A 26,704-nucleotide genomic window follows, 5' to 3' on the forward strand; every position below is an offset into this window, starting at 1 on the left:
ATAAACGCAATATTTGATTAAATTAATATAATGTACATATATGTATATTTGGTACGTATATTATATTATATGAAAAATTGAGAAGCTTCTCAGGACAAAGATATTTCAAGGATCACATGCAATGGTGGAAATCATATCATTTCAAGGTCATCATAATTTTTTTAAATAAAAATATATATATACATATTTCTTGATATCTTTATAAAGCGTAAAAAATAAATTCAATGAATTAATAAGTATGCCAATCCCAACATCTAATCTTGAGATATTTGTGTCTAAAATGTTGTACATTTATGTTCAATCGACAGATGACACAATTTAAAAAATTTGTTAACTTTTGAGATTTCAAATAAAAATTTAGAGCATACGAATAAGGTATTTATCAACATTAATTATATCCCTGGTTTTATTTAAATATTCCCCTAGTTTCAAGTAAGTTTAAAAAATCGTCCAAATCGGTGGACCATGTGACATTATAACACCTAGTGGTGAAACAGTCAAACTAATGTTTTTACAAAATTAAAGGACTCAAATTTCTTGATCTATAAGACGAGTTCTTGAACTGTTCGTATTAAATCAAAGCTTTAAGTCCCAGAAATCTTCTCTGTATAATATTATTCCAATTTCCTACATAAATAATTAACTATATATATGCAACTAGCGCAAAGGGTCCTATTTTATGCACAATGAGTGCTATCTATCAGTAAGTTAGTGGAATCTAACTACTACTAAGAAGCAAAATTTTTAACCGGTAGACGGCGCTATCACGATGAGGGCGCAACGAGTGTACACGAAACTTCCTTTTGGTACGTGGAAGTCGTGGAACATTCAAAGGCAGTGTTTCGGAAAGGAGTTTTATTATATTTATTGGTAATATGGTAAGTAAAGATTAATGTAATTCGATAAATAAGATTCCTAATTATTTATACAAATGATTTAATATTAAAAGAAATAGTAGATGCATGTTATTCAAAAGGATTCGAGGAATGATATTCATGTTACAACATGTAGCTGATTATTATATACTGTTTCAATAATGTGAAATAAGTAATTTATTAATAATATATTTTGTTTATTACTTCAAATCAATAAATTGTATATTCTATATCATCAAAAGTACGATCTCCTTCATTTTAAATTTACATTATTAGCATAAGTATACTTGGAAAGAAAGAAACAAAAATAATATGTTAAAAGCGTTAAAGAAATCTTCAATAAATTCTTTTAATAAACAATATTGATTTTTAAGTGATGAAAATCTTAGCTCACTTTGACAAATGAATGAAAAAATTATTCCCTATGTCACTGATTATTATATACTGATTAAACAAAAATTGTATAGTTCTCTTTTAATCTAAGGAGTGTAATATGTATTATTTTTTAGGGGTTTGTAAAGGTTGTTAAAAATAAACAGTACTTCAAACGTTATCAAGTTAAGTTCAGAAGGCGACGCGAAGGAAAGACAGATTATTATGCACGTAAACGATTAACTATTCAGGATAAAAATAAATATAATACTCCTAAATACAGATTAATTGTACGTCTATCAAATAAGGATATTACCTGTCAGGTACATATATTTAGATAATTTAAAATCTATTAAAAAGACTTTTATCTTTCAATTATTAAGATTTATCATACATGTAGGTTGCATATTCAAGGATTGAAGGAGATAAAATTGTATGTGCAGCATACAGTCATGAACTTCCAAAATATGGCATTAAAGTTGGACTTACAAATTATGCTTCTGCATATTGTACAGGCCTTCTTTTAGCACGAAGAGTAAGTATTTTTGTATTATTTTATTCTACAATTATATATTCTATACTTAAATATTTGTTTTAATGATGAAACACTCAGCTCGCTTTGATGTATAACTGAAGAGATATTAATTGTTCCCTGTTATATATTTCTGAACAACAATTGTATAATATTCAATACGACTGAAGTTGGATCTGTTTTCAAAATTATGTGATACCATATCTTTTTCTATAGTTATTGAAAAAATTAAGCCTAGATACCTTGTACACTGGAACAACAGAAGTAACTGGCGATGAATATAACGTTGAAGAATTAGACGAAGGTCCTGGGGCATTCAGATGTTACTTAGATACTGGTCTAATGCGTACAACTACTGGTGCTAGAGTTTTTGGCGCCATGAAAGGTGCTGTTGATGGTGGTCTGAATATTCCACATAGGTATTTGTTAACATAATTATTATAAAAGATATTAAGATGTATTATAAAAAAAGTATGATGTTACCATACACATGCGCGTCATCTGAGTCGTAGCAAGACATGATTTTGTATCTGTGTTCTACAATACAATTTAATGTTTTTGCATTGATATAAAGAGATGAAAAAATGTGTTTCTGATAATATATAATTAAGCATAGAAATAATACAGGATATGTTTTTAAACACATATTTAAACTTTTATATTGTTTTTCTATAAATAGCACCAAGAGATTTCCTGGGTATGATAGTGAATCAAAATCTTTCAATGCTGATGTTCATCGACAGCACATATTTGGACAACATGTTGCAAACTACATGAGAACATTAGAAGAAGAAGATGATGATGCTTTTAAACGACAATTTTCACAGTACATCAAAAATGGTATTACTGCTGATAGTGTAAGTGTTCATATATTTTATTTACATATTCAGTCACCCATTCGTCCAGCTTATAATTACTGCAAAATTTCATGATCTTTGCAGTGTCGCAGTTGGACAATAATAAGTGCACTGGTTTTAAAAGATAAATGCATTGATCGTGGCATTTTTCACATTGACCTTTGTTACATTTCACTTTCCATAATTTATTTTTTGTTTATATATTAATATTCTGTATATTATATATAATTTTATATATTAGAAGACTTAACTTATGTTTTCAGATTGAGGGTATTTATAAGAGCGCCCATGAAGCTATACGTGCAAATCCAGAACACACAAAGATCGTTAAAGAAAAAATACCGGTGAAAAAGCGATGGAATCGCCGCAAACTTTCTTTGGCAGAAAGGAAAAACTGTGTTGCTCAAAGAAAAGCTAATTTCCTCAAAAAACTGGCGGAAGTAGAAGCTTAGTTTTATTGTCAACTTTCTGCATCAAGAACAATGTTCATGTATACACGAAGAATGTTTTGGTATAAAAATAAAATATGTACACTGGAAATTTTGTAATTTTTATTACTATATTAATGAATATGGTATTAAATTTATTTTATGCAATAGTTTATTTAAAAGTACATCACACAATAATCATTAATATAGACGACACAAAAATATCTTGTCTATTAATTATAGATATTATAAATATATTCTTTTTACTATTAGCTTGATAAATGTATAATACGTAATAATTATGTTATTCATTGTTCATATTTGTATTACTACATTGTATACATAAATTTTTACATAACGCATTTGTGTACAATACACGGACATCTAATACACAGAAAAATTAAAAATAAACAAATTGAAATATTGATCGTGAATAAATTAACAAATTACATATATGCTATTTCAAATATAGAAATTTAATTCCTGTGTGATGATAAATCAACAAATGTATATGTGCGAATAATTCTGTCAAAGATTTATGATATAAAAAAGAACTTGAACATATCTTTAGATTAATAATATTTTTTGATCTAGCGGAAAAGAGATAATCTACTACGAGAACCAGGTAATTTGCCTCGCTCGTCAATTAATCCAGCTTGAATGTCTCCGATTGATGGAACAGTTCTTACTTCTCCTCGAGCTGCTACACTAGGTGGTGATTTAAGTAAACGACGTGCTACATTTGCTACATGATCCTTTGATATCTCATCTACAAATTAATAATACAAACACAACTAGTTTATATATATTAATTAGTAATATTCATATTTATATATAATTTATATATAGTTACATATAAAGATATTGACTGGTCAGAATTTCTTGAGTAGCAACAGAGATTTATATCAACATTTTTTGGGGAAAGTTACTATATTTTTAAAGGATGTGTTGAAATAAGAAAAACGAATCAATTTTGAAATAACTAGACAGAATCACACCAAGAATTGAGAAAAGAATAAATTTTCTATGGAGAGTTCCGAGCAACCAATATCCGTATACTTCAGTATAATACAGGACCAATACCAATTGCCTGTATGAAGTATTCTGGTCGTTTTCTAGAACCAGTGGCTAAAACTTGTCTTCCAATATCTTCAAATACAACTGGTCTTTGTTCCAAATTCATAAGTAACATAGATTGCAATTGCTTCTTTGCTCTCTACATTATTAAAAAATTCTCCAATTAAGATTAAAAGTGGATAGAAAAACATAATTATTGCACATATGTGAATAGAACTTATAAATGAAATCATACCGCTAACTCGTTATCTGTAATATTATTTGTCATAGTAACCATCTCATGTACGATCACTTCTACCATGTCTCTGACATGAGAGGGTGTACAAGATGCATGAATATAAAAAAGACCTGTATCAGCATATGCGTGATTGTATGCAGTTGCACTGTACAACCAATGATACCTGCAAAATAACTGTTTTACAATAATACTTAACTTTTCAAAGAATAAGAAGTTATCTCAAATTTTACCTATTAAGTACATTTGTGTACAGACGAGTATACATTCCCTTTCCTGGACCTCCAGCACTGAAACTGTTACCACCACCCATCATCATATTTAAAACACACATTGCTACGAAATCTGAATCTTGATGAGAACAGCCTTCCAAACCTATTACTACATGTGACAATTCTGGTAGACCACTAGGTCCTGCATACACAGGTACATTACATTCTTCCTATACAATTATAAAATTTAAAACTATTAAACAACAATATTCAAAAATACTAGTATGTTTAATTTAAAGAGATAACTACTAGTATGTAACCTCCAGTATACTGAGCAATCGAAGCGTCAACTGTATTTGAAAATTTTCCTACGGATATCGAGCTATTCTTCTTTTGTTCTTTTTCTCCTTCTTCTTCCCAAATCGATTTTTGTTCAACAAAATATCTATAATAACAATAATAAATTATACCTAACAGTGAATATCACAACTTAAATTGCATAAATGATATAAATTATGAGAGATAGCTTTTAAATTAGTAAAAACCAATCTAGTAGTATTTTGATTTATATTGATGAATACTTAACAGTTTTACTTATAATTACTTTTGAACTGCCAAAACAAGGTCCTCATGTTCTACACCAACTCCAGCTACTACCATCCTATGTGGTGTATAATGATGTTTTAAATACTCAAATAATATGTTTCTATCTATATGGTCAATATTTTCCTTTGGACAAATCTTTGGAAGACCAAGAGTATTATTTCTATATGCAGCCTATGCAGAATAAATTTTACTTACAATTAGATGAGCATTATTAAAATTTTTCAAAAATATTTTTTTTATTTACCGCATGAATCATATCCATAAGTATTGGCTCTTGTTCTGGCCTTGTAAGTAAGGATTCCAACTCAAATCGAATCATTTGTCTTGCAGCATTTATCTAAAAATTTTGATATCCAGGTTGAATTATTATATTATATCTATATCTTCATATAACAAACAATTATACTAATTTGTCTAACTCTATAAAAGTAATATACCTAAATTTATTGATTGATAATTTATTGAAAATTATGAAAGATTATTACTTCCTGTTATAAATAGAGTAATATAAGTCAGATGATATCGTATAAAAACATTTACCTCATCCTCTGTAATTTGAGGCCTTAAAACAATATCACCCAAAATTTGTACAACAGTATCCAATCCACGACGTTCTGCAGATGCTGCATAAACAAATGTATCCCTGGATGCTTGACAATCACATATACCTCCATGTTTTTCTAGAGCTAGCATTATCTGGTCTTTATTCTTGTACGTTTTGGTAGACTGAAAGAGTAAATTACTGATATTTTTTATTCTTCGAATATTAATTCTTCATTATATTCTAAAAATCTTACTCCAAATGCCAACTTTTCTAGGAAATGTGAGATACCATTGGGATATGCAATTTCATATCGAGGACCAGAATCGAGCAATACTGCAAAACATTATTTTATAGTATAAATAAATAATTAAAATGAAAGATTTTTTACAAACATTTTTTGTACTTACCACCTACTGTACAAAATTGACCAAATCGATTTTCAGAGGCAACTCTTAATCCATTTGACAAAACTGTTACTTTAGTAACCTGATGTTCTTCTTTGGCAGTAGCATAAATTGCTTTAGGTAAATTAGGTATTGGTTTTGTTAATGGAGGAAATGGTGTAACAATTGATTTTCGTGTTATTTTATTATTAGGTACCTTCTGGGAGGAAAAGTCACATCTTTTTAAAAAACAAAAAGATTTTCTTCGTATTGCACTGTAAAGAATACCATTACGTTCAATAATGTAAAAGTTGATTTATAAATGTGAGCTTGACAAGGTTAAGTGAAAGATACTTATATCACTGTAAAATTCTTCATTCCTATAAGAGTAATTACCTTTTAGTAAAAACAACTGTCAAGGAACTTTGCGATATTTGCATTAACATTTTCATCTTATTGTTCGTATCAAATCATTTAATTTATATGTATATAACTTAACTTGTCACCTTCACAGTTTAGAAGCGAAAAATGATTAATTGGACAATATTAGAAACTTGGACAAAAATACCCTACAAATAGTCTCCTGTTAAATAAACGTACTTACATTAACATATATTTATAAACTCATAAACCTACTTATACACATGTGTTCTATAAAAATTCCGTACGAATCAGTGGTGCCACGAGTCTAAACTTTTGAAAACGTAGTAATGGATGGTTTATTTAAATATGTCATAAGTATTAGCGATAAAAATTGTTTAATTTATTCTTCAACCAGATAATTAGTAGAAGTAAGTTTTTTTTATGCTTCTGTGCTTCATTACATTTTTGAAAAAATAAACAATAAAAACGTAGCCCAGTAATTATATCGTAAAATTTCGACAGGATCTATAACCTACCTAAATACTTAATAGAATAAAAATGAGTTCTCTTAAACGAAAGAAATTAAAAACTAAGAAAGTAGAACGGTCAACTTTAAAAGTAGCAGAGAAATCGCGTAAACAAATGCGCAAAGAGCTCAGGCAGCAAAAGAAAATTAATAGATCACTTTATTTAAAAAACAGAAATGAATTACGTACTACACGTGGGTACGTCAATGATAATAAAACAAATCATAGCGAACTAGTTGACAAAACAATACAAGAAGGATATAAGGAATGTACAAAAGAAATTAAAAAAAGGAAGCTTGAAGAACTTGAACATAAGAAGAAAAATAAAAAACACAAATTACTTAACGAAGCTAATTTAAAAGAGGACAGAGAAATTAAAAAATTGGAAAAAAGATTGAAATTAAATAAAAGAAAAAGTAAGACAATTCCTAAGTCTTTCGTAACAGATGGTTTGGATTGTATCCTTTTTATTTTATTATTAAAATTTCTGTGTGAAATTATGTACACATTGTAACTTATTTATTATTGTTATTAATTTCCTTAATATATAATTACAAATATATAATTAGATCTTTTAGATTTTTGTTTAGAGAAAGATAGGAAACATATCATAGAAACGGAAAAGGGGATCTTAGAAAATGAATTTAATATTGATTTTGATACAAATTCATCAGAAACAGTGGAAGGAAATGAATATGCAAATATTAATTCAGATACTGTTAATAAAAGTAAGAATGAAAATATTGATTTTGATGCATTTGTTGAAGAACAATCTGATAACAACAGTGATTTAGACGAACTTACGCAAGTGAAAGTACCTAAGACTAAAAAGACAAAATTGGCACAAGCTAAGAAACCTGATAATATTGGTATCAATGACAAAGATACATGGGAAGATATTTATGGAAGAAAAAGAGATAAAGATGGCAATATTATACATAATGCTAGCAGATATGTTCCACCTGCTGTACGAGCAATTACTATGCATAATATGAATCCTAATGATGAAAAATTGCTTTCCTTAAAAAAGCAATTAAAAGGTTGTTTAAACAGAGTGACAGAAAAGAATATGTATAGTATAGCAAACCAGGTAATTATATAATTGTATATGTAAAGCAAACAATAATTATGTAAATAAATATATATATTTATGATGAATTTGATTATTGCATGATTTATACATTATGTTATGTATTACAGATAGAAGAAATGTATATGAAAAATAGTCGTAATAATATGAACAATGTACTATCAGAATTAGTGATTGAAAGTTTAGTATCACATGTACTTACACCAGATCGTCTTATTTCTGAGCATATGATGTTAATTGCAATATTACATGCTAATATTGGTATTGAAGTGGGAGCTAATTTTTTAGAAAAACTTATTAAACAATTTGTTGAGATGATGGAAAAGTTACAAGATGTGGCAAACAAAGAATTGGATAATATTGTTCTCATGATTTCACATTTATATAATTTCAAAGTATGGAAATTTGATTAAACAATGGCAAAGCAAACATAAAGTTAAATAGTTTTTTTATTTTATGTAGGTATTTGGATATAAGCTCCTTTATCAAATACTTGATAAATTGATGGCTAAGTTTACTGAAAAAGAGATTGAATTGATATTACTTATTCTAAAAACAGTAGGATTTTCATTGAGAAAGGATGATCCAAGCGCTTTAAAGGAATTTATACAAAGTCTACAGCGAAAAGCTAGTCACGAAAATGGAGAAAAGTAAGTTATTTAATGTTTTTCGAATATACATACACACATATGCTCCCACATGTGCACGCACACATGCAAAACGAAAATTATCAGAAATTATCTTAATAGTTCTCTTTATCACACAGTTCAAGAATTAAATTTATGTTGGAAATTTTGTTAGCGATAAAGAACAACAATATCAATAAAATACCTCAGTATGATCCCTCTCATGTGGAGCATTTGAAAAAAGTTATAAAAAGTGTAATACGCAAAGGCAATATAATAACACAATTCAATGTGTCTCTAATGGATTTATTACATGGTAAATGATATATTTGTAACAATTAAAACACAATGTACATATATACATAAGCTAGGTGAAAGTTTATCTATTTTTCATTACAGCTGATGAAAGTGGTAAGTGGTGGATTATAGGATCAGCATGGTCTGGTTCAAGTAATGTGAATGATAAAGGAAATGCAAAAGAATATGATAAGCTTAATTTTGGTACAAAAATTCTGGAATTGGCACGAAAACAGAGAATGAATACTGATACAAGAAAAAATATTTTCTGTATCCTTATGACAGCTGAAGATTATTTAGATGCATTTGAAAAACTGCATCATCTTGGTTTAAAGAATCAACAAGAAGCAGAAATCATACATGTTTTAATGCATTGCTGCTTGCAAGAAAATAAGTTTAATCCTTATTATGCAATATTAGCTCAAAAGTTGTGTGAATATAACAGAAAGTATCAGGTACTTAATATTATATTTTATACTTACTTACATGGGATATATAAGAAAGATTAGTCAAAATAACATTTCAGTATTAAATAAGATTTAATGTAAAAGTAAATATTTATTGGAAAATCAAACATTTAATTTTCAATTTACAATAATTACGTACAGATAATGTTATATATAAATGTGCAAGTGAATTTCTTTAATATCAGTATTGCTACAACATACATGCATAGTGTTTATATTCAACAATAATTAAAGATTGCTAACTTTTATTATTTTTTAGGAGATCTGACCAATCTTTTTCCTACATTCTATGCATACATATGTTATATAACTTATTCATATTTTATTATAGTAATTTATTTTTGCTTGATTCAGCTCACAATACAATACACGCTTTGGGACAAATTAAAAACTCTGGAGACACACGACAATAAACAATTGTTTAATTTAACACAATTTTTAATACATTTACTTATTGAAAAGTGTCTTGCTTTGTCAGTTTTAAAAGTAAGTGCTATAGCTTTCAGTAACTAAGAAATGCTTATTTAAAATATCATGTATTATTATTCTATTGCAGGTCATCCATTTTACTGAATTAGAAAGGCACACTATGAAATTTCTTAGACAAATTATGTTGGGAATTCTTTTGCATGAAAATGAACAAGCTTGTATACAAGTGTTTGAAAGGATCTCTGTTTCTCCTCACTTACAAACTTTTAGAGAAAGCCTTCGTTTATTTATAAATTGCTTCTTAGTAAAAAATATAGATTCATATAATATTTTGGATAAACAGAAAACAATGCTAAAGGAGAGAGCCGAATTTGTAGATAAATTATTAATTTTACATGGATCTAAAATTGAGTTTTAAATTTGAAGTACAATAAAATATAGTAATTTTTTAAAAAATATAATAATATATTTGAAACGAAATAAATAACATCTATATTTCATACCGAAACGTCAATTAATTTTACAACTAATAAGCATTATCAATAATACATACGTTTAAACATATTCCTAAATATATCTAAAATGAAATTTCTCTTGAAATAAAATTATTCTTATGTATTTGTTTTTATAATTTATTGGAACACACACACGTATACATGTGTAGTATAATCTTACAGTTAAATGTTTATATATTATCATTTACCAATTATTGATTCTGGAAAGTCTGCATGCAATGCTTATAAATATTTTCGAATTTTGAGTTTAAAGAACTAGTACATCCGTATGCTCCTAATTGATGAATACGAACATAATCATCACAATTGATAATGCCATCGCCGTTACAGTCCTATAGAAACAATAGAGAAAAAGAGAAAGTAAACAATTGCATAATAATATGTATATATGGATATTTGTATACATAATATATATGCGCGTACCTGACCATATTTCGACATATAATTCTCTACTGCACGAGCTGCACAGTGTACATCGTTCACGCATCGTGGATACGCTATATGAAAAACAAGTATTTTTATTGCTCTATTGCTTTATTTTGCATTTTCAATTATAATGGGTGGTCTAAAAGTCTACCTCACAATTTTTCAAAACGAAAGCAGAAAAGTACTGCGTTATCTTTCCTTATTTTCCATATGGTAAGTTTTACTTAAACTAATCATTTTTCAACCCAAATACCAGACTTTTTTTGTAGAGAATTAAAAGATGCACCGAATGGTGAAAAAAACATGTATAGTTCTATTTAAGAACATAAAAATGACCTTGACTTTTCATTGAAATAAACCTTTTTTTGAAATACTTAATAGTGTAATTTGTAATCGAATTAAATCTAATTATATTTTGTTCGAAACATTTTTTTGTCCGACTATCGGCCTGAAAAACCGTTCGGATTGATTTTTAGACCATCTTATATATTTAATCACATATAAATACGAACCATCTTGTGTCATACTATCGTTAATAATTGGTTTGCCAGCGTCAGCCCAATAAGCCCATGTTATACGAAATGGTCCACAAACAGATCCATCACAACCGATTGTAATGTTACACCCAGAAGCAGCTTCGCATATACATCCCAGACATACTCTTGATACCGGTTCTTTTCCTGTCGAATCTTCTTGCCCTATTATGTTTATGAAATAAAAATGTTTATTTGAAGTTCGAAATAAATAAATCGAAAAACTTATTAAAAACATTCAGGGAATATAATTATGTATTAACAGTAAAATCTTTTTAGTTATCTTAAATAAACTTGTGGAACCTTGTTCATATATTCTAAGACAACCATTCGTCGATATGTAGTTGCATGGTCGCTGGTAGCATGAAACCGGATTCTGAGTTAACGAGTTTTTACATTCTTTTTCCCCTTTTTCCCCCTTTTTTTTTTTTTTTTTTTTTTTTTTATAAATAAGCAAATATTTGAAGTTATTGTATAAGTTCTATGCCATTTGAACAGAAGTATAATTAAAGTTAAACAATAACTTTTTATATACTATATAATATTTGAGAAACATATTAATAATTGAAGTTTGATTGTTCATCAATTTACAATGAAGAAATCAAAAATAATTTCAAACGATTTGATATTTTACGCTACCTTTTACATCTGTCTAAACTGTTGTTCACCAACAGAATAATCATTATATCTTGTAAAAGTTAATAATTAGAGTCAATCAGTATGAATCGTATGTAAGTTGTCTATGAACATAAATTAATTTGGCCGATTTAATCCACAAAAAATAATGATCTCTGAACTTCGAGCTAAGCATAAATATAAATAATCATTCTTTTACTATTAAAATCAAACGTAGCTTACCATATATCAAAGATGTAAAGGCAACAATTGATAACAACGTTATAATCAAAGTGTTCAACAAAAAGGCCATCCTCCTTGAGAAACAAATCAATTTCTGTTCGAATTTCTACTTTCGTTAATGTTTGGAAATACCGTCACGATGCGTGGAAGAATATTCACGGGATATTCGTAACGTTCTCTTTTATATACAAGAGAGTTGTCGCGCGTTGTTGCTTGCGGAGGTGGGGATTCTAACAAAGGTCAGTGGCAAGGACTATCTCTTGGAAAACATCGTGATCGAAAAAGGAAGATTTAAAACGCAACTTGTCGCGACACTAAGGCATGCAGAGAAATAAAAAAAAAAAACAAATCAAAGCAGCAATAATTACGTATTTCGATCTGTATCGCATACTTCGATTATAATAGGTATACATCAATTACAGTAGACATTTAAACATCTATATGTTTTTTAGTTCCTGCAAAAAAAAGTTACTTAGAGCTATCTAAATTACTGAAACTAATATATTAAAAATTAACAAATGCATACTGATAAAACTACTAATGTTATGTAATAAAACTCTAGTTTCATTCAGTTATGTATCCGGAAAGATTATAAGTATACAGTTTTATATATAAATTGTGTTTATGTAATTTGTACGATACAATGTAGAATAAGTAGAATCTGTTTAAAGAGTATGAGGTTTAGATTTGATAATATATGTAAGTAATCAAGGATTGCTTATTTTAATAATTTATTTAACATCATCCTCGACACCTTTTACTCCGTCTTCTTTGTTCTTTACAATACCATACCATTGCTTCACTACGTAAATTATATATTTATTCACGAGACAAAAATTATTCTGAAACCGGATTTTAAGCCGGTACAGCATCTCAAAGCTTCTTGCGAAAGCTTTTACGGTTTTCTTTCCTTTCTTTCTGTATCTTATCCTTTCTTTCATTGAATCCTGAGTGTTAATTACATTATTCATTTTCTTAAAGACATCAACATTTATGTTTTGCAATTTTACGATAATATTGTTCTAATATAATATAATATTTCATTTCTTAATGTAATATTCTTTACGTTGCAACCTATGTGGAAGGTGTCGAGATTGGTATAATTACAGAATATTAACAAAATACTTTCAAGACATATTCTAAAGGAAAGAATATGTTTTATTGCAATTTCATGTTTTACTGTAATTTTACCGCAAGAGCATAATGATGTCATTCGTAACAAACGGAACTACCAAATGACGTCATCTGTGACAAACGGAACTATATACTAAATGTATTTAAAATACTACGTATGTACATACTTATAAATACGTACATACAATTAGAGCGGAAATCCTTTCTGATACAATATGTTCGTAATTATAGAAACTTTGTAAACATGAATCAACAATAAGAATAAGAATAGTGAAAGTTTTAATCGATGGAATCTATTCTATCCATCGAATATATTGGATAGAAATCCGTTTTAAGTATGACCGAATATTTCATAGCGATATTTAACCCTCTATTGGATGTGGTACGAATCAGACCATTGATAAATAAGCAATAACAAAATAATTAATCGACAAAGAATTCAACTAGCAACTGGCCTTGCATTGTAAAGATATCAAACGCAGTTAGTACTAGTAAGAAATACAAATAAGTAAGTTTACTATTGTTTATAATCACACAAGTCTTTATTTTATTAAACTAGTTTTACAAAATTAGTAGTTTACTGAAAGCAATTCCCTGACAAGTGAATAAGAAACGTATAGGAGAAACCTATCACCGATTTAGGCTGGAGTCACATATGTATATATAAATGTATATCTATTTTTTATATTAATGGCTATATAGAAAAAAACAGGAAAATAATATTAAATTTGTTGAATTCTTCCTATATTTTTTATTTCTAGTAACAACGACACCTAAGTAAAGACGGTCTTCAGCAATAAAAATTAGGGAATATATTAACAATAATTTGGATAGGGATATTAGCTATGTATTAAATTAACGCTACCCGTGATCTTTTATTTCAATTCTTGTTTAATTCCAATTGTTTGACTGGTTAGTTGATAAAACCTCCAATAGAAAGTTCGTGATCTATGAATATGATTGAATTACATACACATGTACTTATATAGATTGCTTGGAAAAAGCACATTGACGGATCGACGTTGGTATGTCTCATAGTATTATATAGAAACATCGGGATTTCTTCAGCAAGACATAGTTTTAGTTAGAAAGTTTCAAAACTGTTATTTATCACATAATCATAAATCAAATTTGAAGTAAAAATTCCAAACATGATACATTTCATCATCATCTGGTTAAAATGCAAATCATCTTCAAATTTTTCAAGCAATAATACGCTTTTTGTCAAAAATGGAAGTAGAATACACCATATTCTTGAATAACGTGGAAGTTTGGAACATCTACTAATGGAATAGCTGAAAATCCGTGTATGTATAATTTTTACTCGAAAATTTAACTGCAATAATTTATCGTTTTGTCATCAATTAAAAATTATTTATTTTGTATGTTACATAATATTGCATTTATTGTGTATTTATAATAAAATAAGAGACAGAAAAGTCGCAGATTAAAAATTTCTCATGAAAAGTGATCTGTTCAATACAAATCGGTAACATACAACGGATCTTTTATGATATATTATTCTTCCATAAATCTTCTTTTTTCCATAAATAGCATTATTGTTGTAATGAGCTGAATGAATTGATTCGAAACAAGTGTGTGGTCACATATGGAAGAATCCATATATCTAATATCACGTTATTTAAACCTGTATTATTAAAGGGTCAATTGTATATGTAAAGTAAAACATCAATTTTTTCTTTTCAATTGTCTATTATAAATATCAAAGCAGTATGATGAAAATAAATACTTTAATTGAATCTTTTGCTAATATATTACCACTGAAATTTGCAATATTAATTTTTCTTATAAAATAACAAATTATATATACAAACAGTGATTATTATTTATTAAGTTTACATTAAAGATAATAGTCAAAAACAATCATTTATAGTTTATTGAACGATTCAATGTCCACAGACTGAACAAACTCTTCGAAACTTTCTATTTGTTCTATCAGCCAATCTACAGACACCTTATCATCTTCTATGACGCACATTATCCTGAATTTATTAATGCCATAGCCCACTGCAACTAATTTAGCTGGAAACACAATATATATAAAACTTATGATTTTGCAAGACTAAAGTTTTGATATGATTTTGAAAATAACAAAATAATGTACATGCTCCCCAAACTAGGCCATCCATTTGAATAGATCTCACAACTTTTTCCATTCCTTCCATGTCAGTTTCATCATCCCATGGTTTAACATCTAATACAACACTAGATTTCGCAATTGGTCCTGGCTTTTTAGATTTTTTCTCCTCATATGCCTTTAATCTTTCCTCCCTAAGTCGTACAGCTTCAGCATCTTCCTCCTCGTCTGACCCAAAGAGGTCCACATCTTCATCATCTTCTTCGGTTTTAGCTGCTACCACGTTAGTAGAATTATTGCCACTTAAGATAACAGGTGCTTTCTTTTCTCCTGGAAGTGTCTTTAAATCGTATGATTTGATGTGATTATACCATCTTAATACATGAGGATTCGAAGACGTTGGGGTTTTTCCTAAAGCTTCGAGAACTACTACATCTGCTTGAGTGGGTTGCCACCTTAAAAATATGAGTTCTGTTTGACATTCCTTAAAAGTATATATGTATATTTAGCATATTTTATATAGTGCGAATAAAAATAAATATAATGTGCATAATTACTTGCTATTTTTTACGTTCGTATCCTTTCCAAGTCATAATATAACGTTCATTTATATTTTAATATGCATACAAATGGCGATGAATTAATGCATTAAAAGATCAAGAACATTTTTCAAAAATTTAGTACTGGTAAATATTAAACACAGTCAAAAATAATATAATTCAAACAATTATACAAAAAAAAAAAGAAAGAAAGAAAAAATTTTGATGACTTTAAGACATTGGTAAGTAAAGAACCACGTGCATTCCAATATAAATTTTATAAAGATAAATGTACACTTACCCTTCGATATAACTACGCTCTGCTAAATAGGAATTTAAATCTTTAATACCCTTATCAGTTTTAAGATCACCAATAGCCATTGCGAAAAATTAAGTAAAACGAAGACAGTAATTAAGTAACCGAAGTTACTGATAATAAACTTCCCTTTATCCGCTTACCGGAAGGTACGACTATATACGGAGAAAAATTGACGGTTCATTATTTCGTCACAACATGACGTCATTCCGGTCTGCTATTCTTGGGAAATAATAAAATAACTAGCGATTAATTTTAAATTGTAATTTCTTAATTGCGAAATTATTCGAACTTTGCCAAAATCAAATGCGATTCATTTACATATTGCAATCGTTTCGATTTTATAAATCGATTGAATATTTTTTTTGTTCATTTTGTTTCTCTCTCTAAAACTTTTTATTCCAGTTCACAAATAAAAGTCTATTAACGTCATAATGTATCACTTCTCTTTTTATAAAATTAACATTAATATTACAATATTTATTGTTTTACTTATCTACAAATTTTGTATGAAAATTAATATATACGCGCGCGCGCGCGCAGCACATGCACATTTAAATCTGCGTACGTAAAGATTATTCTGTAATTATTATAAAAGCATAAATTGTGAGAAACTAATTTCTAGAGGTAAAATGTAATCAATATACATAAGAAATTATTTATATCAGATTAATTTTTTCTGATAGATGTCGCAAAGGATGTGTTCAAAAATTAGCCGATGTCATATAACTTGGCAATACTTGAAAATATATATAATAGTAAAGCAACGTATTGTTTGCGCCGAATCTTATTTTGGATTGATTTTATAGATTATCCCGAAACATCTGTTTTAAGCGTTAAAGGGGTGCAGGAGGAATTTGTCGAAAGGACAAAGATTTGGTAATTTTTGATTAAATATATTGTAGTATAAATTATTTAATACTTTATAATAATAGAGTACTTCTTTATTGTTTTAATACATAATATATATTGATTTGTCCATTTTTCGATTACTAAGAAAATACGATTTTATGAGTATATGTTAATTAGGTTATTAAATAAGTTAAGTTATTATATCCGTCGATGAAAGTTTGAAACTGTGACATTTTCTTACATAACAGTATAACATCAACGCGTAACGAAATAATCGAAAGAAAATGTTAAGATTACCCGTGATAAGATTGACCGCGGGAATACAGAATGGTAGACTTTCTACCGTGGGATTGCATACAACATCATCTAAGTTTCAACAAGAATTAGTGGAAGTATTCATAGATGATAAACCAGTTCAGGTTCCACCTGGAACGACTGTTCTGCAAGTATGAAGTGTCATTTGTACATTATTCTTATATATTATTACTTGTACAACTATTATGCTTAAACTTTAAACATCTTTGTTTCATTCTACATGTTTAGGCAGCTGCAAAAGTAGGAGTAGAAATCCCAAGATTTTGTTATCATGAACGTTTAGCTGTGGCAGGAAATTGTAGAATGTGTCTTGTGGAAATTGAAAAACAGATTAAGGTATGTATTAGTTAGTCTTTAATATAAACTATACATACATATATGTAGATGCATGTGCGAACACAGACATATATAAATATGTAGTGCATTTCAATTAAAATATTATGTATTTGTACCCTGTGTCATACAAATGTTTAGCCTGTTGCAGCTTGTGCCATGCCTGTGATGAAAGGGTGGAGAGTTAAAACCAATTCTGATTTAACTCGTAAAGCTCGAGAAGGTGTCATGGAGTTTTTATTAGTAAATCATCCTTTAGATTGTCCTATCTGTGATCAAGGTGGTGAATGTGATTTACAAGATCAAAGTATGGCATTTGGCAGTGATCGAAGTCGTTTTGTTGACATCAACTATAGTGGCAAACGTGCAGTAGAAGACAAGGATATTGGTCCTTTAATAAAAACAATTATGACACGTTGTATTCATTGCACACGATGCATTCGTTTTGCATCTGAAGTAGCTGGTATTGATGATTTAGGAACTACGGGCCGTGGAAATGATATGCAAGTATGTTCAAATGACAGTTTGTATAATGTTATCTGGAGTCCTGCTATTTGAACTGTTATTTTTAAATTATACCCTAATAGGTAGGAACATATGTAGAAAAAATGTTTCTGTCTGAATTATCTGGAAACATTATCGACTTATGCCCTGTTGGAGCATTAACAAGTAAACCTTACGCTTTTGTTGCCCGCCCATGGGAGACACGTCGTACAGATAGTATCGATGTTCTTGATGCTGTCGGCAGTAATATAGTGATATCTCATAGAACGGGTGAAGTTTTAAGAATTTTACCAAGAGTGAATGAGGTATTATTAACATAATAATTATTGATTAAATATATTTATAAATCTTAATGATTACATACTATATAGGAAATAAATGAAGAGTGGTTGTCTGATAAAGCACGATTCTCTTACGATGGATTAAAGCGTCAACGGCTTATAACTCCTATGGTAAAAATTAATGGCAAATTAGAAGCTGTTGAATGGGAAGATGCTCTTATTACAAGTATATCTTAAAATATTTTCAATTTTTAATTTTTATTTTGTTTTTCTTTAAAGTAGCCAGTATTTTTTGTTATATTGAGACAATATACTCTTTGTCAGTTGCTCGAGCTATTCAGAATGCAGCTCCAAATAAATGTGCTGCCATTGCTGGAAAATTAGCTGATGCTGAAGCTCTTGTGGCCTTGAAAGATTTAGTAAATAGACTTGGTGGTGAAACTCTTGCAACAGAACAGAGTTTTCCAAAACAAGGCACAGGTATTGACATAAGAAGTAGTTATCTACTAAACAATACAATTGCTGCAGTAGAAGAGGCTGATGTTGTATTGTTGATTGGTACTAATCCGAGGTACGAAGCACCATTAGTGAATACCCGTTTAAGGAAAGGATATATTCATGGTGAACAGACTATTGCTGTAATTGGTCCAAATACAGATTTAACTTATGATCATGAGGTATGTATAGAATCTTGTAATACTCTGGTAATATATGAATACATTTTTTTTGCACTTATTAGTTAAAAAATGATTAATTATTTAAAAAATCAATTAATTTATTTTAATATTAGCATTTAGGTCAATCGCCAGAAATTATAACACAGTTAAGAAACAATACTCATTCGTTTTGGAACATTTTGAAGTCTGCAAAAAAACCTTTGATCATCCTGGGTGTTGAGCAATTAATGAGAAAAGATGGAGCAAAAATTTTATCTGAGACGCAATTGTTGGCTCAAGCTTTGGGAGAAAAAACAAAAGTAAGAGAAAACTGATAAAACTACTTTTGTTATTATAGTCATATACATAATAATAAGTTGATAATATACATATGTATTCTTTAATAGGCTCCTGAAGAGTGGAAGATATTAAATATTCTTCATACAAATGCATCACAAGTGGCTGCTTTAGATGTTGGTTATTCGTCAACTGTTGAGGAAGTTAAAGAACAACAACCAAACATTCTCTTTTTATTAGGAGCCGATGATACAAATATCAAGAAAGAAGATTTTATGAATACATTTATTATATACATAGGTACATAGAAATCATTATTTTATAATAGCAATTTGAACAGTCAAACTGAATGAATAACGATTTTAATTAACAACGATTTAGGTAGTCACGGTGACGAAGGAGCTTCGATCGCAGATGCTATACTTCCTGGAGCTGCATACACAGAAAAAGTTGCAACATACGTGAATACGGAAGGTCGTGCACAACAAACCTGTGCTGCAATTACACCACCGGGTATGGCACGACCTGACTGGAAGATCATACGAGCACTTTCTGAAGTAATTAATTAAAGTTATCGTTCTTTTATATATGAAATTGAAAGTTAACATACTCCTATATAAGAAAATGCAAGAAAAAAAATAGTTAATCAAGTAATGTTTTCATAGATTTGCGGGGTATGTTTGCCTTATGATAACCTGGCCGAAGTAAGATCTAGATTGGAAGAAATAGCGCCGCATTTAGTTAGATATGGTAACGTAGAAGGGGCTAATTATTTTGCTCAAGCATTAGAATTATCAAAGGTAAATACATGAATGTTATAAATACATAATAATTGAACACACTTTAATAATTTTATACTTATCTCGCTCCCTTTTTTAGGAAATATCAGGTTCCTTGTCTTCCAATCCATTGGAAGTTAAACAAAAAACGTTAGATCATTTTTTCATGACTGATGTGATATCTCGTGCTTCGCAAACAATGGCAAAGTGTGTCCAAGCAGTTATAAAGCAAAGAGAAAGTACCTTATAGATTAGAAATTTAAATTATGAATATAAATAGCAAAACGTATTTTATGGCAATATATAATAGTATATGAAAATATATTAAAGGTATGATACTTTTATGATATTTTATTTTAAAGATATGTAAGTACTATTTAATTTAATAGAATATACAGACTGAATATCGATTACATGGAATGTTAGAATTGTTATTTTTTTCTTATGTTTGCAGCTGATAAAATTTAATATTTTTTATTACTACGTGATGGTCGAGATATAAATTGAATTAGCATTAAAACAACAAATTTAAGTAAATTATTATGTTTGGTGAATTTTAGTATGTATTTTTAATGTAATTCAAATATTTATCGGTGATTTAGATTCTTGCTAATATTCAAAATACGAATATATATATATGAAATTTTAACAACATAAATAAAAAATGTCTATAATTGCTAATATTTATAATTTATCGTATTATCAATACATTATTTTAAATAAACAGATAGGAAGAAAATGTGAAAAAGAACACTAAAAAAATATCATCGAAATAAGAGTCTTTTTGAAGTGCTATTAGTCTATTGTAAGAGTTTTCGATTTTTAAGGCGATATCAATCATTCAACACGATCCACAAGATTGTTGGATTCTGCTTGATCATCGGTGTCTAATTCAATAGAACTTTCATCCGTCTCGATCTAAAAGAAAAGAACAAATATTAAAATTATTACCTTCTATAGAGCTTTTATCCAACAGAAAATATTTTAACAAAATTACGTACTTTCTCACCTAATGCAGCCAATTTTTCTTCGTAACGCATAATTTTACTTTCATCTTCTGCTAAAAGTTCTAAAAGATCTTCTTGGTCTTTCTTCATTTTTTCTAATTCCTCAGATTTTTCTTTTAACTTACGTTCGAAGTCAGTTTCATATTTTTTTACCATTGAAGCATATTCTACTAAACGAATTTCTAACTCTGCAATCACAGTTTTATATTTTTCTGCCTCTTTTGTGCAACCTTCGTTGATTATAACACTATTGGATTCACTTTCTTCCGATTGTAAATTAGTTTGTGCTGCTCGTAATACTAAATTTTGATCCTTTAAATGACTGATAGTTGATCGAAGATCGTGTACTTGTGCCTACATAAAGTAAATATCAATTAAAAATTCACAAATACTATCTCATAAACAAAATATTATCCATGAAAATTTACTGTATACCATACTTCAAGTTCGTTTTTTTCTTTCACGAGTGATTCCGTAAGTTGATTCAGCTTTTGTATTTGAAAATCTTGGTCTCGAATAAGCTCTTTATATTGAGCTACTAAAACAGAGTCTGACAAAGTAGGTGTTGTAATCTCGTTTTTCTGATGCAAGCTACTTCCGTCTAAAACTGACTTTATGATCACACCTATAAAGTACACACATAGTTGCAACTTTTATAGCTTATATTAACAGAATGAATCATAAATATGATAATTACCCTCCAACGTTTTTGACAGTCTACAAAATTCATGATCTAATAAAAGTTCAGAAGGATTCTTCGCCGAGGGTTGAGGATGTTTTAAAGTTCTAGAATATACCTCGTGTCTGGCAAGACCACCAATAGCATCTTGAAATCTTTCTAATCCTATTCTATTTTCGATTAAATTACATAATTTTTCCTAAAAGATATAAGACAAAAATATAGAATATAATGTTAGCATTACAAATATGTCTTATTTCTTTTGTCTTTGGTGTTACCTTTGTGTAGTTAGAAATACTATTATCATTAAAATGTACACATAATCCAATAAGTATGGCGCACATACTTTGTAACAATGTTTCTTGCAAATCATCGTTATTCTCCTGTGATGATAACAGAGCTGTTAAATAAGCTATGGATGAATCAATAAGCAAAAATGATTTAACAGCAGTTAGACAATGTGCAATCCATCTGCAAAGTAGTATTAGAAGACCTAGTTTGCATTGTATTTTATTGCCCTGTTGTAGTAACATGACACATTGTTGCATCAAGGTCACTGGTGGTTTTCCAATATTTGTTGCAAGTAGTACACGTAACAATTGTTCCTTCTGTGTATTGTCGTCGATTAATGCATAAGACAATGCCACGGCAGAAAACCAATTCGATAAGGAATCAGAGGAAAATAAACCTCCACATAACAACTGTCCTAGCAATATTATGTTCGTAAAATTTTTCTGGTTCAGTATATATTGCAATATAAAACTGTTTATAAAATAAACATGAAGATAGCTTTTCACAAACCTGTCGTCAATGATGGTATTTCATTTCCCTGAGGTAACAAAGTTTGAATAAGCTGAGTTTGTCCCGTTTCATTTTTATATAAAAAGCATTGAAAGCAGTAGAGAACGGAACATCTTAAAGCAAATGGTTGCTTTTCATTCACCATAGACATAAGTAAGACAACAATCGCAGGTCTAAATGAATTATGTGAATGTTAGAAATGTGTTAATATTTTATGTCATAAACTTATAATATTTAAAATATATAATATATACATAAAAATACCTAGGAGGATTGCTAGGTGCCATTACTCCAGCTAAAAATTCTTGATTACTGGAATTTCCCCTAATAACTTCAGCCACTGTATTAATAGTCTCAGTCAGTACATCCGCAGGTACACCATTAGCCATCAATATGTTACACAAAGCTTGTAGAAGACCACAGGCTCTCATAATATGTTGACAATTCGATACTGCCTTTATATGTATGTATATGTGTGTGTGTATATATATATAAAATAAGTAAAATATTGGTTTTTATATGTTGTATTATTTGTATACCTAAACACTTACCTGAGCAGATCCGCTTGGTGTTACCAATGCACGAATGACTTGAACTATGCAATGAATATTTGACACCTTCTGTGGACTCCATGCACTTAGAGGATTGTCATCAAGTTCGGATGATATTTGAAACATTGGTGTTAATTTTTGAATATAACTGCCTAAGACATAGTATTATACTATTTATATTATCATATTTATATTTAACATAACATGTATCTAGTTGTATATTACCTTCTTTAAAAAAATTTTGGTTGCTTACATTACCCCTTAGAAGATTTAACATTAACAGTAGACAATCTTCCACAACAATACCACCTTCTACATTGCCCTCTTGTGCAATAACATCGAAAATACGATCAAACGCATTTTCAAATGCAACAATTTTTTGAATATTTGCATTACCTTTTGTTAATTGAATAAGAAGCAATAAAACCTACAACATTATAAAATATGTTTTACAACTCTAGTACAATAACATTGTAATTGTATAAAAAAGTTATATGCAGTGTAAGCTTATAGAAATGTACATCGTTACGTATGACTTCTCTACTATCACTAAGGAGATCCATCAGTTTAGATACACCCATAGGACTAACTAAAATTATTTCTTGTATATCCTTTAATCTATTAGTTGACAAATTCATCAATAATTTTAACGCTGGCCACCTAACTTTGAATTCAAATTCTTCCAAGAGCGTTAAAATTAATCCCACGCTATCTGTGTCTTTAATAAATATTTCTGTAAATTCTTCTCCCACTTTGATGTTGGGCCAATACTGATCCACTGAAAATAATATTGCGTAGTAGTAAAACTTGTGCAAGCAAAATTGATCGATACAACTACATGAAATTTTTACCTTCTTCATCAAATGCTTTAGGATTTGTTATATTACAAAGTGTATCAAGTGCTAAACCAATAATTTCACAATCAGTCCTGTCCATTTCTAAAATTTGTCGTAATGCACACATTCCTTGAGCTCCCACTTCGATACGATAAGTGCGCGAAAGAGCTTTAAGTGCACGACAAGCATCTCGCCTGTCATCCAACAACATCGACGATTGTAACCTGTCTATCAGTCGCTCTACCTGTGTGATTACTCTAATGAAAAAATGTGAATGACGCAAAAAGAAAAACAGTATGAAAACAGAAAGGCAGATATAGAAATATTTTAGTGTATCTCAAAATATTCCGATTTAATTTTTATTTTTCTTATACAAACATTGTTACTACCATGTGTCCCAATCAGGAAGATAAAAAAAAAATATTAAATAAATCGATTAAAAAATTTGAAATACCGTTTCAATACTCGATGGTTCGTTTTCTACAGATGCAGAACCTAAGACAGACTTTAATCTACTTTTAAAATATTCCATTTTGCAGCTGACAACTTGACAATTGTAAACTACACGTCATACAGTGCCGTCGACATTTTTCTTACGTACTTGCAGAACTTACTGAAACAAGTAAGGTCTAATAGGGGGCGTTAGTAACGCTAACTTTCTCTATAACCTACTATAACCTTAAGTAACCTTGAAACAATTGATACATTTAAGAATAGAATTTTTAATAGACAGTAAAATGTCGAAAATTTAATTTGTCAATAAAGCCTTTCAAATTTTACATATAAATAATACCTTTCATTTCGCATAATTTCTTTTCTTACTGCTTCTAAAACATATAGTTCCATTTTGTATCTCGGGTTTTATCATTTATTTTACAAAAACGTCTAGTATTTAATTCGTTTATCAACATGAAAAATTTATGAAAAACTAGTAGTTTGAATAAATTTAAATAATAGATTTCTTTTTAGTCGAATAATTCAGAATCTAAAAAGATCGCATATCTGCTGTAAAATATGTATGTGTATGGTTACAATAAACTCGTCGATTCGGAAACGTTTCTTGTGCAATTCAAGAACAATAGATTTTGTAATTACGAACAAATATTTCCATCGATTTAAGTAAAAAATTGCTGCTCAAATAATCGATGTACGTGATTGTGTCCTATGTAAAAAAATGTAAATGCACACATGTAATCAAGTTTACAACGCTACGGATATTATATAACTAAATTAAAAATAAAACCGATTAAAGGATGTTTAAATAATTTTGAAATATAGAATAAAATTCATGTATATATATACAAACACACGTACATATATGTAGATATCGACTACTTAAAGAAGCAATAAAATATGGTTTTCAATGATTAAAATGGAATTATTAAGTTGTAAAATTAACCGACTTATTTACCAATTATAAGATTATTTATACATGCCAAGGTAACAGAATTATGCAATACGTGAAAACAATTTCGTGGTTTCAATCCGAGGCTAACGTAAGGAATTGTCAAAGTCAGAGCAATCCTCATTGACATTACATCATAAGAAAAAAAATCGAAAATCTATGTTCCATCATTATCCGTCCAAAGTAAAATATTATCCATTTCTCGTCATGTGAATAACACAAATATAGTTAGTTTTACGAATTAAAGCAGCAATAGCAACCAATTTGTCCATTTACTTTTTCTTGAACAATTTTACTATATATTAATAGCTTTCGATGGACATTACGAATGAACAAACATATATAATTAGATACCTTAACATTATCAAAATACGTAAATAAAATATATGAATAAATACATGTAATGCAGTATAATCAAGACACGTATATACATATGTATATGTGATAGAAAAGTAATCGCATTGCTCATGTTGTCAGTTCTATTTTTATGGAGACTAGATAAAGACTAAGACACAAGAAGAGCAAAGTATTTGAAATATGGATAAGTATACTGCACTCGAATACTGTATATGCAATATTCGCGGAGATTAAACGGATTAAAAGATATATTTGCAATCTATTGTTATGCTAATTTGGAGATTTTATTATTTTGAAATCGAATATCGTGATGAAAAACAAGCAGGGTCGTATTAATGACGGGATTACGATAAAATTTTAATGATTTACTCATGCAATGAATAATCAGATCTGCATTTCATTCTATGCTTTATTTTTTTGAACGAAGAAACATCAATGAACGAATTATAATTTGTATCTTGTTTTAATCTCTTTACAGCTTCGTTTTTGGTACACATGTGTAAACATAAAATGATGAAAAGATGAAATAGAATAATATGAAAAAAAAAGATAAATTTTCATTACAGTTTTAATTCACACTATTATTTTTATTGGTGAGAGTCTTGATAGTAATTTTACTACTCGTCTTAATATTTATTTTATCGTATTATACATACGATATAATTTGCGCAAAATTTTCCTAATTACTAACGCAAAAATATATTTCTCTGAT

The 26,704-nt window shown here is 28.9% G+C and overlaps 7 protein-coding genes across 12 annotated transcripts; 3 read left to right on the forward strand and 4 right to left on the reverse strand.

Annotated features, from left to right (window-relative positions):
• The first annotated feature begins 732 nt into the window (after positions 1–732).
• On the forward strand, positions 733–3,176 carry LOC132905414 (large ribosomal subunit protein uL18). The gene is made up of 6 exons (XM_060956717.1): positions 733–878; positions 1,385–1,570; positions 1,648–1,782; positions 1,996–2,198; positions 2,459–2,636; positions 2,900–3,176. The coding sequence occupies exons 1-6, from the start codon at positions 876–878 to the stop codon at positions 3,086–3,088; spliced, it is 894 nt and encodes a 297-aa protein (XP_060812700.1). The 5' UTR covers positions 733–875; the 3' UTR covers positions 3,089–3,176.
• Positions 3,177–3,218: 42 nt separating this feature from the next.
• Positions 3,219–6,842, reverse strand: LOC132905397 (mitochondrial-processing peptidase subunit alpha). 3 transcript variants are annotated; one of them, XM_060956686.1, is made up of 12 exons: positions 6,758–6,842; positions 6,518–6,690; positions 6,146–6,396; positions 5,992–6,071; positions 5,735–5,920; positions 5,439–5,531; positions 5,193–5,365; positions 4,898–5,033; positions 4,610–4,818; positions 4,377–4,542; positions 4,148–4,280; positions 3,219–3,833 (listed from the first exon to the last, which is right to left on the reverse strand). In XM_060956686.1, exons 2-12 carry the CDS (start codon positions 6,571–6,573, stop codon positions 3,655–3,657), a joined length of 1,662 nt encoding a protein of 553 aa, XP_060812669.1. In that variant the 5' UTR covers positions 6,574–6,690; positions 6,758–6,842; the 3' UTR covers positions 3,219–3,654. The 3 variants fall into 3 exon arrangements, with proteins under 3 accessions (XP_060812669.1, XP_060812670.1, XP_060812668.1); XM_060956687.1 differs by having other exon boundaries at positions 6,518–6,627; positions 6,726–6,807; XM_060956685.1 differs by having other exon boundaries at positions 6,518–6,819.
• LOC132905389 (nucleolar MIF4G domain-containing protein 1 homolog) lies at positions 6,800–10,536 on the forward strand. Its single transcript, XM_060956664.1, has 9 exons — positions 6,800–6,912; positions 7,007–7,469; positions 7,581–8,101; positions 8,212–8,496; positions 8,564–8,751; positions 8,868–9,043; positions 9,127–9,479; positions 9,846–9,977; positions 10,048–10,536. The coding sequence occupies exons 2-9, from the start codon at positions 7,043–7,045 to the stop codon at positions 10,336–10,338; spliced, it is 2,373 nt and encodes a 790-aa protein (XP_060812647.1). The 5' UTR covers positions 6,800–6,912; positions 7,007–7,042; the 3' UTR covers positions 10,339–10,536.
• Positions 10,526–12,456, reverse strand: LOC132905434 (invertebrate-type lysozyme 3-like). Its single transcript, XM_060956741.1, has 4 exons — positions 12,253–12,456; positions 11,374–11,559; positions 10,859–10,932; positions 10,526–10,767 (listed from the first exon to the last, which is right to left on the reverse strand). Exons 1-4 carry the CDS (start codon positions 12,320–12,322, stop codon positions 10,627–10,629), a joined length of 471 nt encoding a protein of 156 aa, XP_060812724.1. The 5' UTR covers positions 12,323–12,456; the 3' UTR covers positions 10,526–10,626.
• A 2,662-nt stretch (positions 12,457–15,118) lies between these two features.
• Positions 15,119–16,509, reverse strand: LOC132905430 (elongation factor 1-beta'). The gene is made up of 3 exons (XM_060956737.1): positions 16,325–16,509; positions 15,512–15,939; positions 15,119–15,429 (listed from the first exon to the last, which is right to left on the reverse strand). The coding sequence occupies exons 1-3, from the start codon at positions 16,402–16,404 to the stop codon at positions 15,275–15,277; spliced, it is 663 nt and encodes a 220-aa protein (XP_060812720.1). The 5' UTR covers positions 16,405–16,509; the 3' UTR covers positions 15,119–15,274.
• Positions 16,510–17,060: 551 nt separating this feature from the next.
• On the forward strand, positions 17,061–21,046 carry LOC132905391 (NADH-ubiquinone oxidoreductase 75 kDa subunit, mitochondrial). Of its 2 annotated transcripts, XR_009657790.1 has the most exons (13): positions 17,061–17,218; positions 17,440–17,637; positions 17,735–17,842; positions 17,981–18,346; positions 18,427–18,648; positions 18,715–18,850; positions 18,949–19,301; positions 19,415–19,600; positions 19,688–19,877; positions 19,959–20,134; positions 20,243–20,377; positions 20,457–20,686; positions 20,811–21,046. XR_009657790.1 is itself a non-coding variant. In XM_060956671.1 (12 exons), the coding sequence occupies exons 2-12, from the start codon at positions 17,476–17,478 to the stop codon at positions 20,604–20,606; spliced, it is 2,184 nt and encodes a 727-aa protein (XP_060812654.1). In that variant the 5' UTR covers positions 17,061–17,218; positions 17,440–17,475; the 3' UTR covers positions 20,607–20,769. The 2 variants fall into 2 exon arrangements, 1 of the variants encoding a protein (XP_060812654.1); XM_060956671.1 differs by lacking the exon at positions 20,811–21,046 and having other exon boundaries at positions 20,457–20,769.
• Positions 21,047–21,065: 19 nt separating this feature from the next.
• On the reverse strand, positions 21,066–24,988 carry LOC132905382 (general vesicular transport factor p115). 3 transcript variants are annotated; one of them, XM_060956647.1, is made up of 12 exons: positions 24,685–24,954; positions 24,246–24,474; positions 23,916–24,172; positions 23,620–23,821; positions 23,395–23,546; positions 23,108–23,298; positions 22,844–23,016; positions 22,321–22,748; positions 22,061–22,241; positions 21,804–21,988; positions 21,366–21,717; positions 21,066–21,274 (listed from the first exon to the last, which is right to left on the reverse strand). In XM_060956647.1, exons 1-12 carry the CDS (start codon positions 24,760–24,762, stop codon positions 21,261–21,263), a joined length of 2,442 nt encoding a protein of 813 aa, XP_060812630.1. In that variant the 5' UTR covers positions 24,763–24,954; the 3' UTR covers positions 21,066–21,260. The 3 variants fall into 3 exon arrangements, with proteins under 3 accessions (XP_060812630.1, XP_060812629.1, XP_060812631.1); XM_060956646.1 differs by having other exon boundaries at positions 21,358–21,717; positions 24,685–24,942; XM_060956648.1 differs by lacking the exon at positions 21,066–21,274 and having other exon boundaries at positions 21,534–21,717; positions 21,799–21,988; positions 24,685–24,988.
• Positions 24,989–26,704: the final 1,716 nt, after the last annotated feature.

Source organism: Bombus pascuorum, chromosome 3 (genome assembly GCF_905332965.1).
Source record: "Bombus pascuorum chromosome 3, iyBomPasc1.1, whole genome shotgun sequence".
NCBI classification, from domain to species: Eukaryota; Metazoa; Arthropoda; class Insecta; order Hymenoptera; family Apidae; genus Bombus; species Bombus pascuorum.

Coding starts and splice junctions, on each gene's coding strand:
- LOC132905414 (XM_060956717.1), top strand. Junction 1,783..1,995: donor GCCTTCTTTTAGCACGAAGA/GTAAGTATTTTT, acceptor CTTTTTCTATAG/TTATTGAAAAAATTAAGCCT. Junction 2,199..2,458: donor GGTCTGAATATTCCACATAG/GTATTTGTTAAC, acceptor TTCTATAAATAG/CACCAAGAGATTTCCTGGGT.
- LOC132905397 (XM_060956686.1), bottom strand. CDS start 6,573: ATGAAAATGTTAATGCAAATATCGCAAAGTTCCTTGACAGTTGTTTTT. Junction 6,397..6,517: donor ACAGTTGTTTTTACTAAAAG/GTAATTACTCTT, acceptor TATTCTTTACAG/TGCAATACGAAGAAAATCTT. Junction 6,072..6,145: donor TCAATTTTGTACAGTAGGTG/GTAAGTACAAAA, acceptor AATGTTTTGCAG/TATTGCTCGATTCTGGTCCT.
- LOC132905389 (XM_060956664.1), top strand. CDS start 7,043: ATGAGTTCTCTTAAACGAAAGAAATTAAAAACTAAGAAAGTAGAACGG. Junction 8,497..8,563: donor CACATTTATATAATTTCAAA/GTATGGAAATTT, acceptor TATTTTATGTAG/GTATTTGGATATAAGCTCCT. Junction 8,752..8,867: donor AGTCACGAAAATGGAGAAAA/GTAAGTTATTTA, acceptor TTTATCACACAG/TTCAAGAATTAAATTTATGT.
- LOC132905434 (XM_060956741.1), bottom strand. CDS start 12,322: ATGGCCTTTTTGTTGAACACTTTGATTATAACGTTGTTATCAATTGTT. Junction 11,560..12,252: donor CTTTACATCTTTGATATATG/GTAAGCTACGTT, acceptor TAAACATAATAG/GGCAAGAAGATTCGACAGGA. Junction 10,768..10,858: donor ATATGTCGAAATATGGTCAG/GTACGCGCATAT, acceptor TTGTTTCTATAG/GACTGTAACGGCGATGGCAT.
- LOC132905430 (XM_060956737.1), bottom strand. CDS start 16,404: ATGGCTATTGGTGATCTTAAAACTGATAAGGGTATTAAAGATTTAAAT. Junction 15,940..16,324: donor GAGCGTAGTTATATCGAAGG/GTAAGTGTACAT, acceptor CATATTTTTAAG/GTGGCAACCCACTCAAGCAG. Junction 15,430..15,511: donor TGGCCTAGTTTGGGGAGCAT/GTACATTATTTT, acceptor TTGTGTTTCCAG/CTAAATTAGTTGCAGTGGGC.
- LOC132905391 (XM_060956671.1), top strand. CDS start 17,476: ATGTTAAGATTACCCGTGATAAGATTGACCGCGGGAATACAGAATGGT. Junction 19,302..19,414: donor ATTTAACTTATGATCATGAG/GTATGTATAGAA, acceptor TTTTAATATTAG/CATTTAGGTCAATCGCCAGA. Junction 20,378..20,456: donor AAGCATTAGAATTATCAAAG/GTAAATACATGA, acceptor TCCCTTTTTTAG/GAAATATCAGGTTCCTTGTC.
- LOC132905382 (XM_060956646.1), bottom strand. CDS start 24,762: ATGGAATATTTTAAAAGTAGATTAAAGTCTGTCTTAGGTTCTGCATCT. Junction 22,749..22,843: donor AATACCATCATTGACGACAG/GTTTGTGAAAAG, acceptor TAATATTGCTAG/GACAGTTGTTATGTGGAGGT. Junction 22,242..22,320: donor GTATTTCTAACTACACAAAG/GTAACACCAAAG, acceptor TATATCTTTTAG/GAAAAATTATGTAATTTAAT.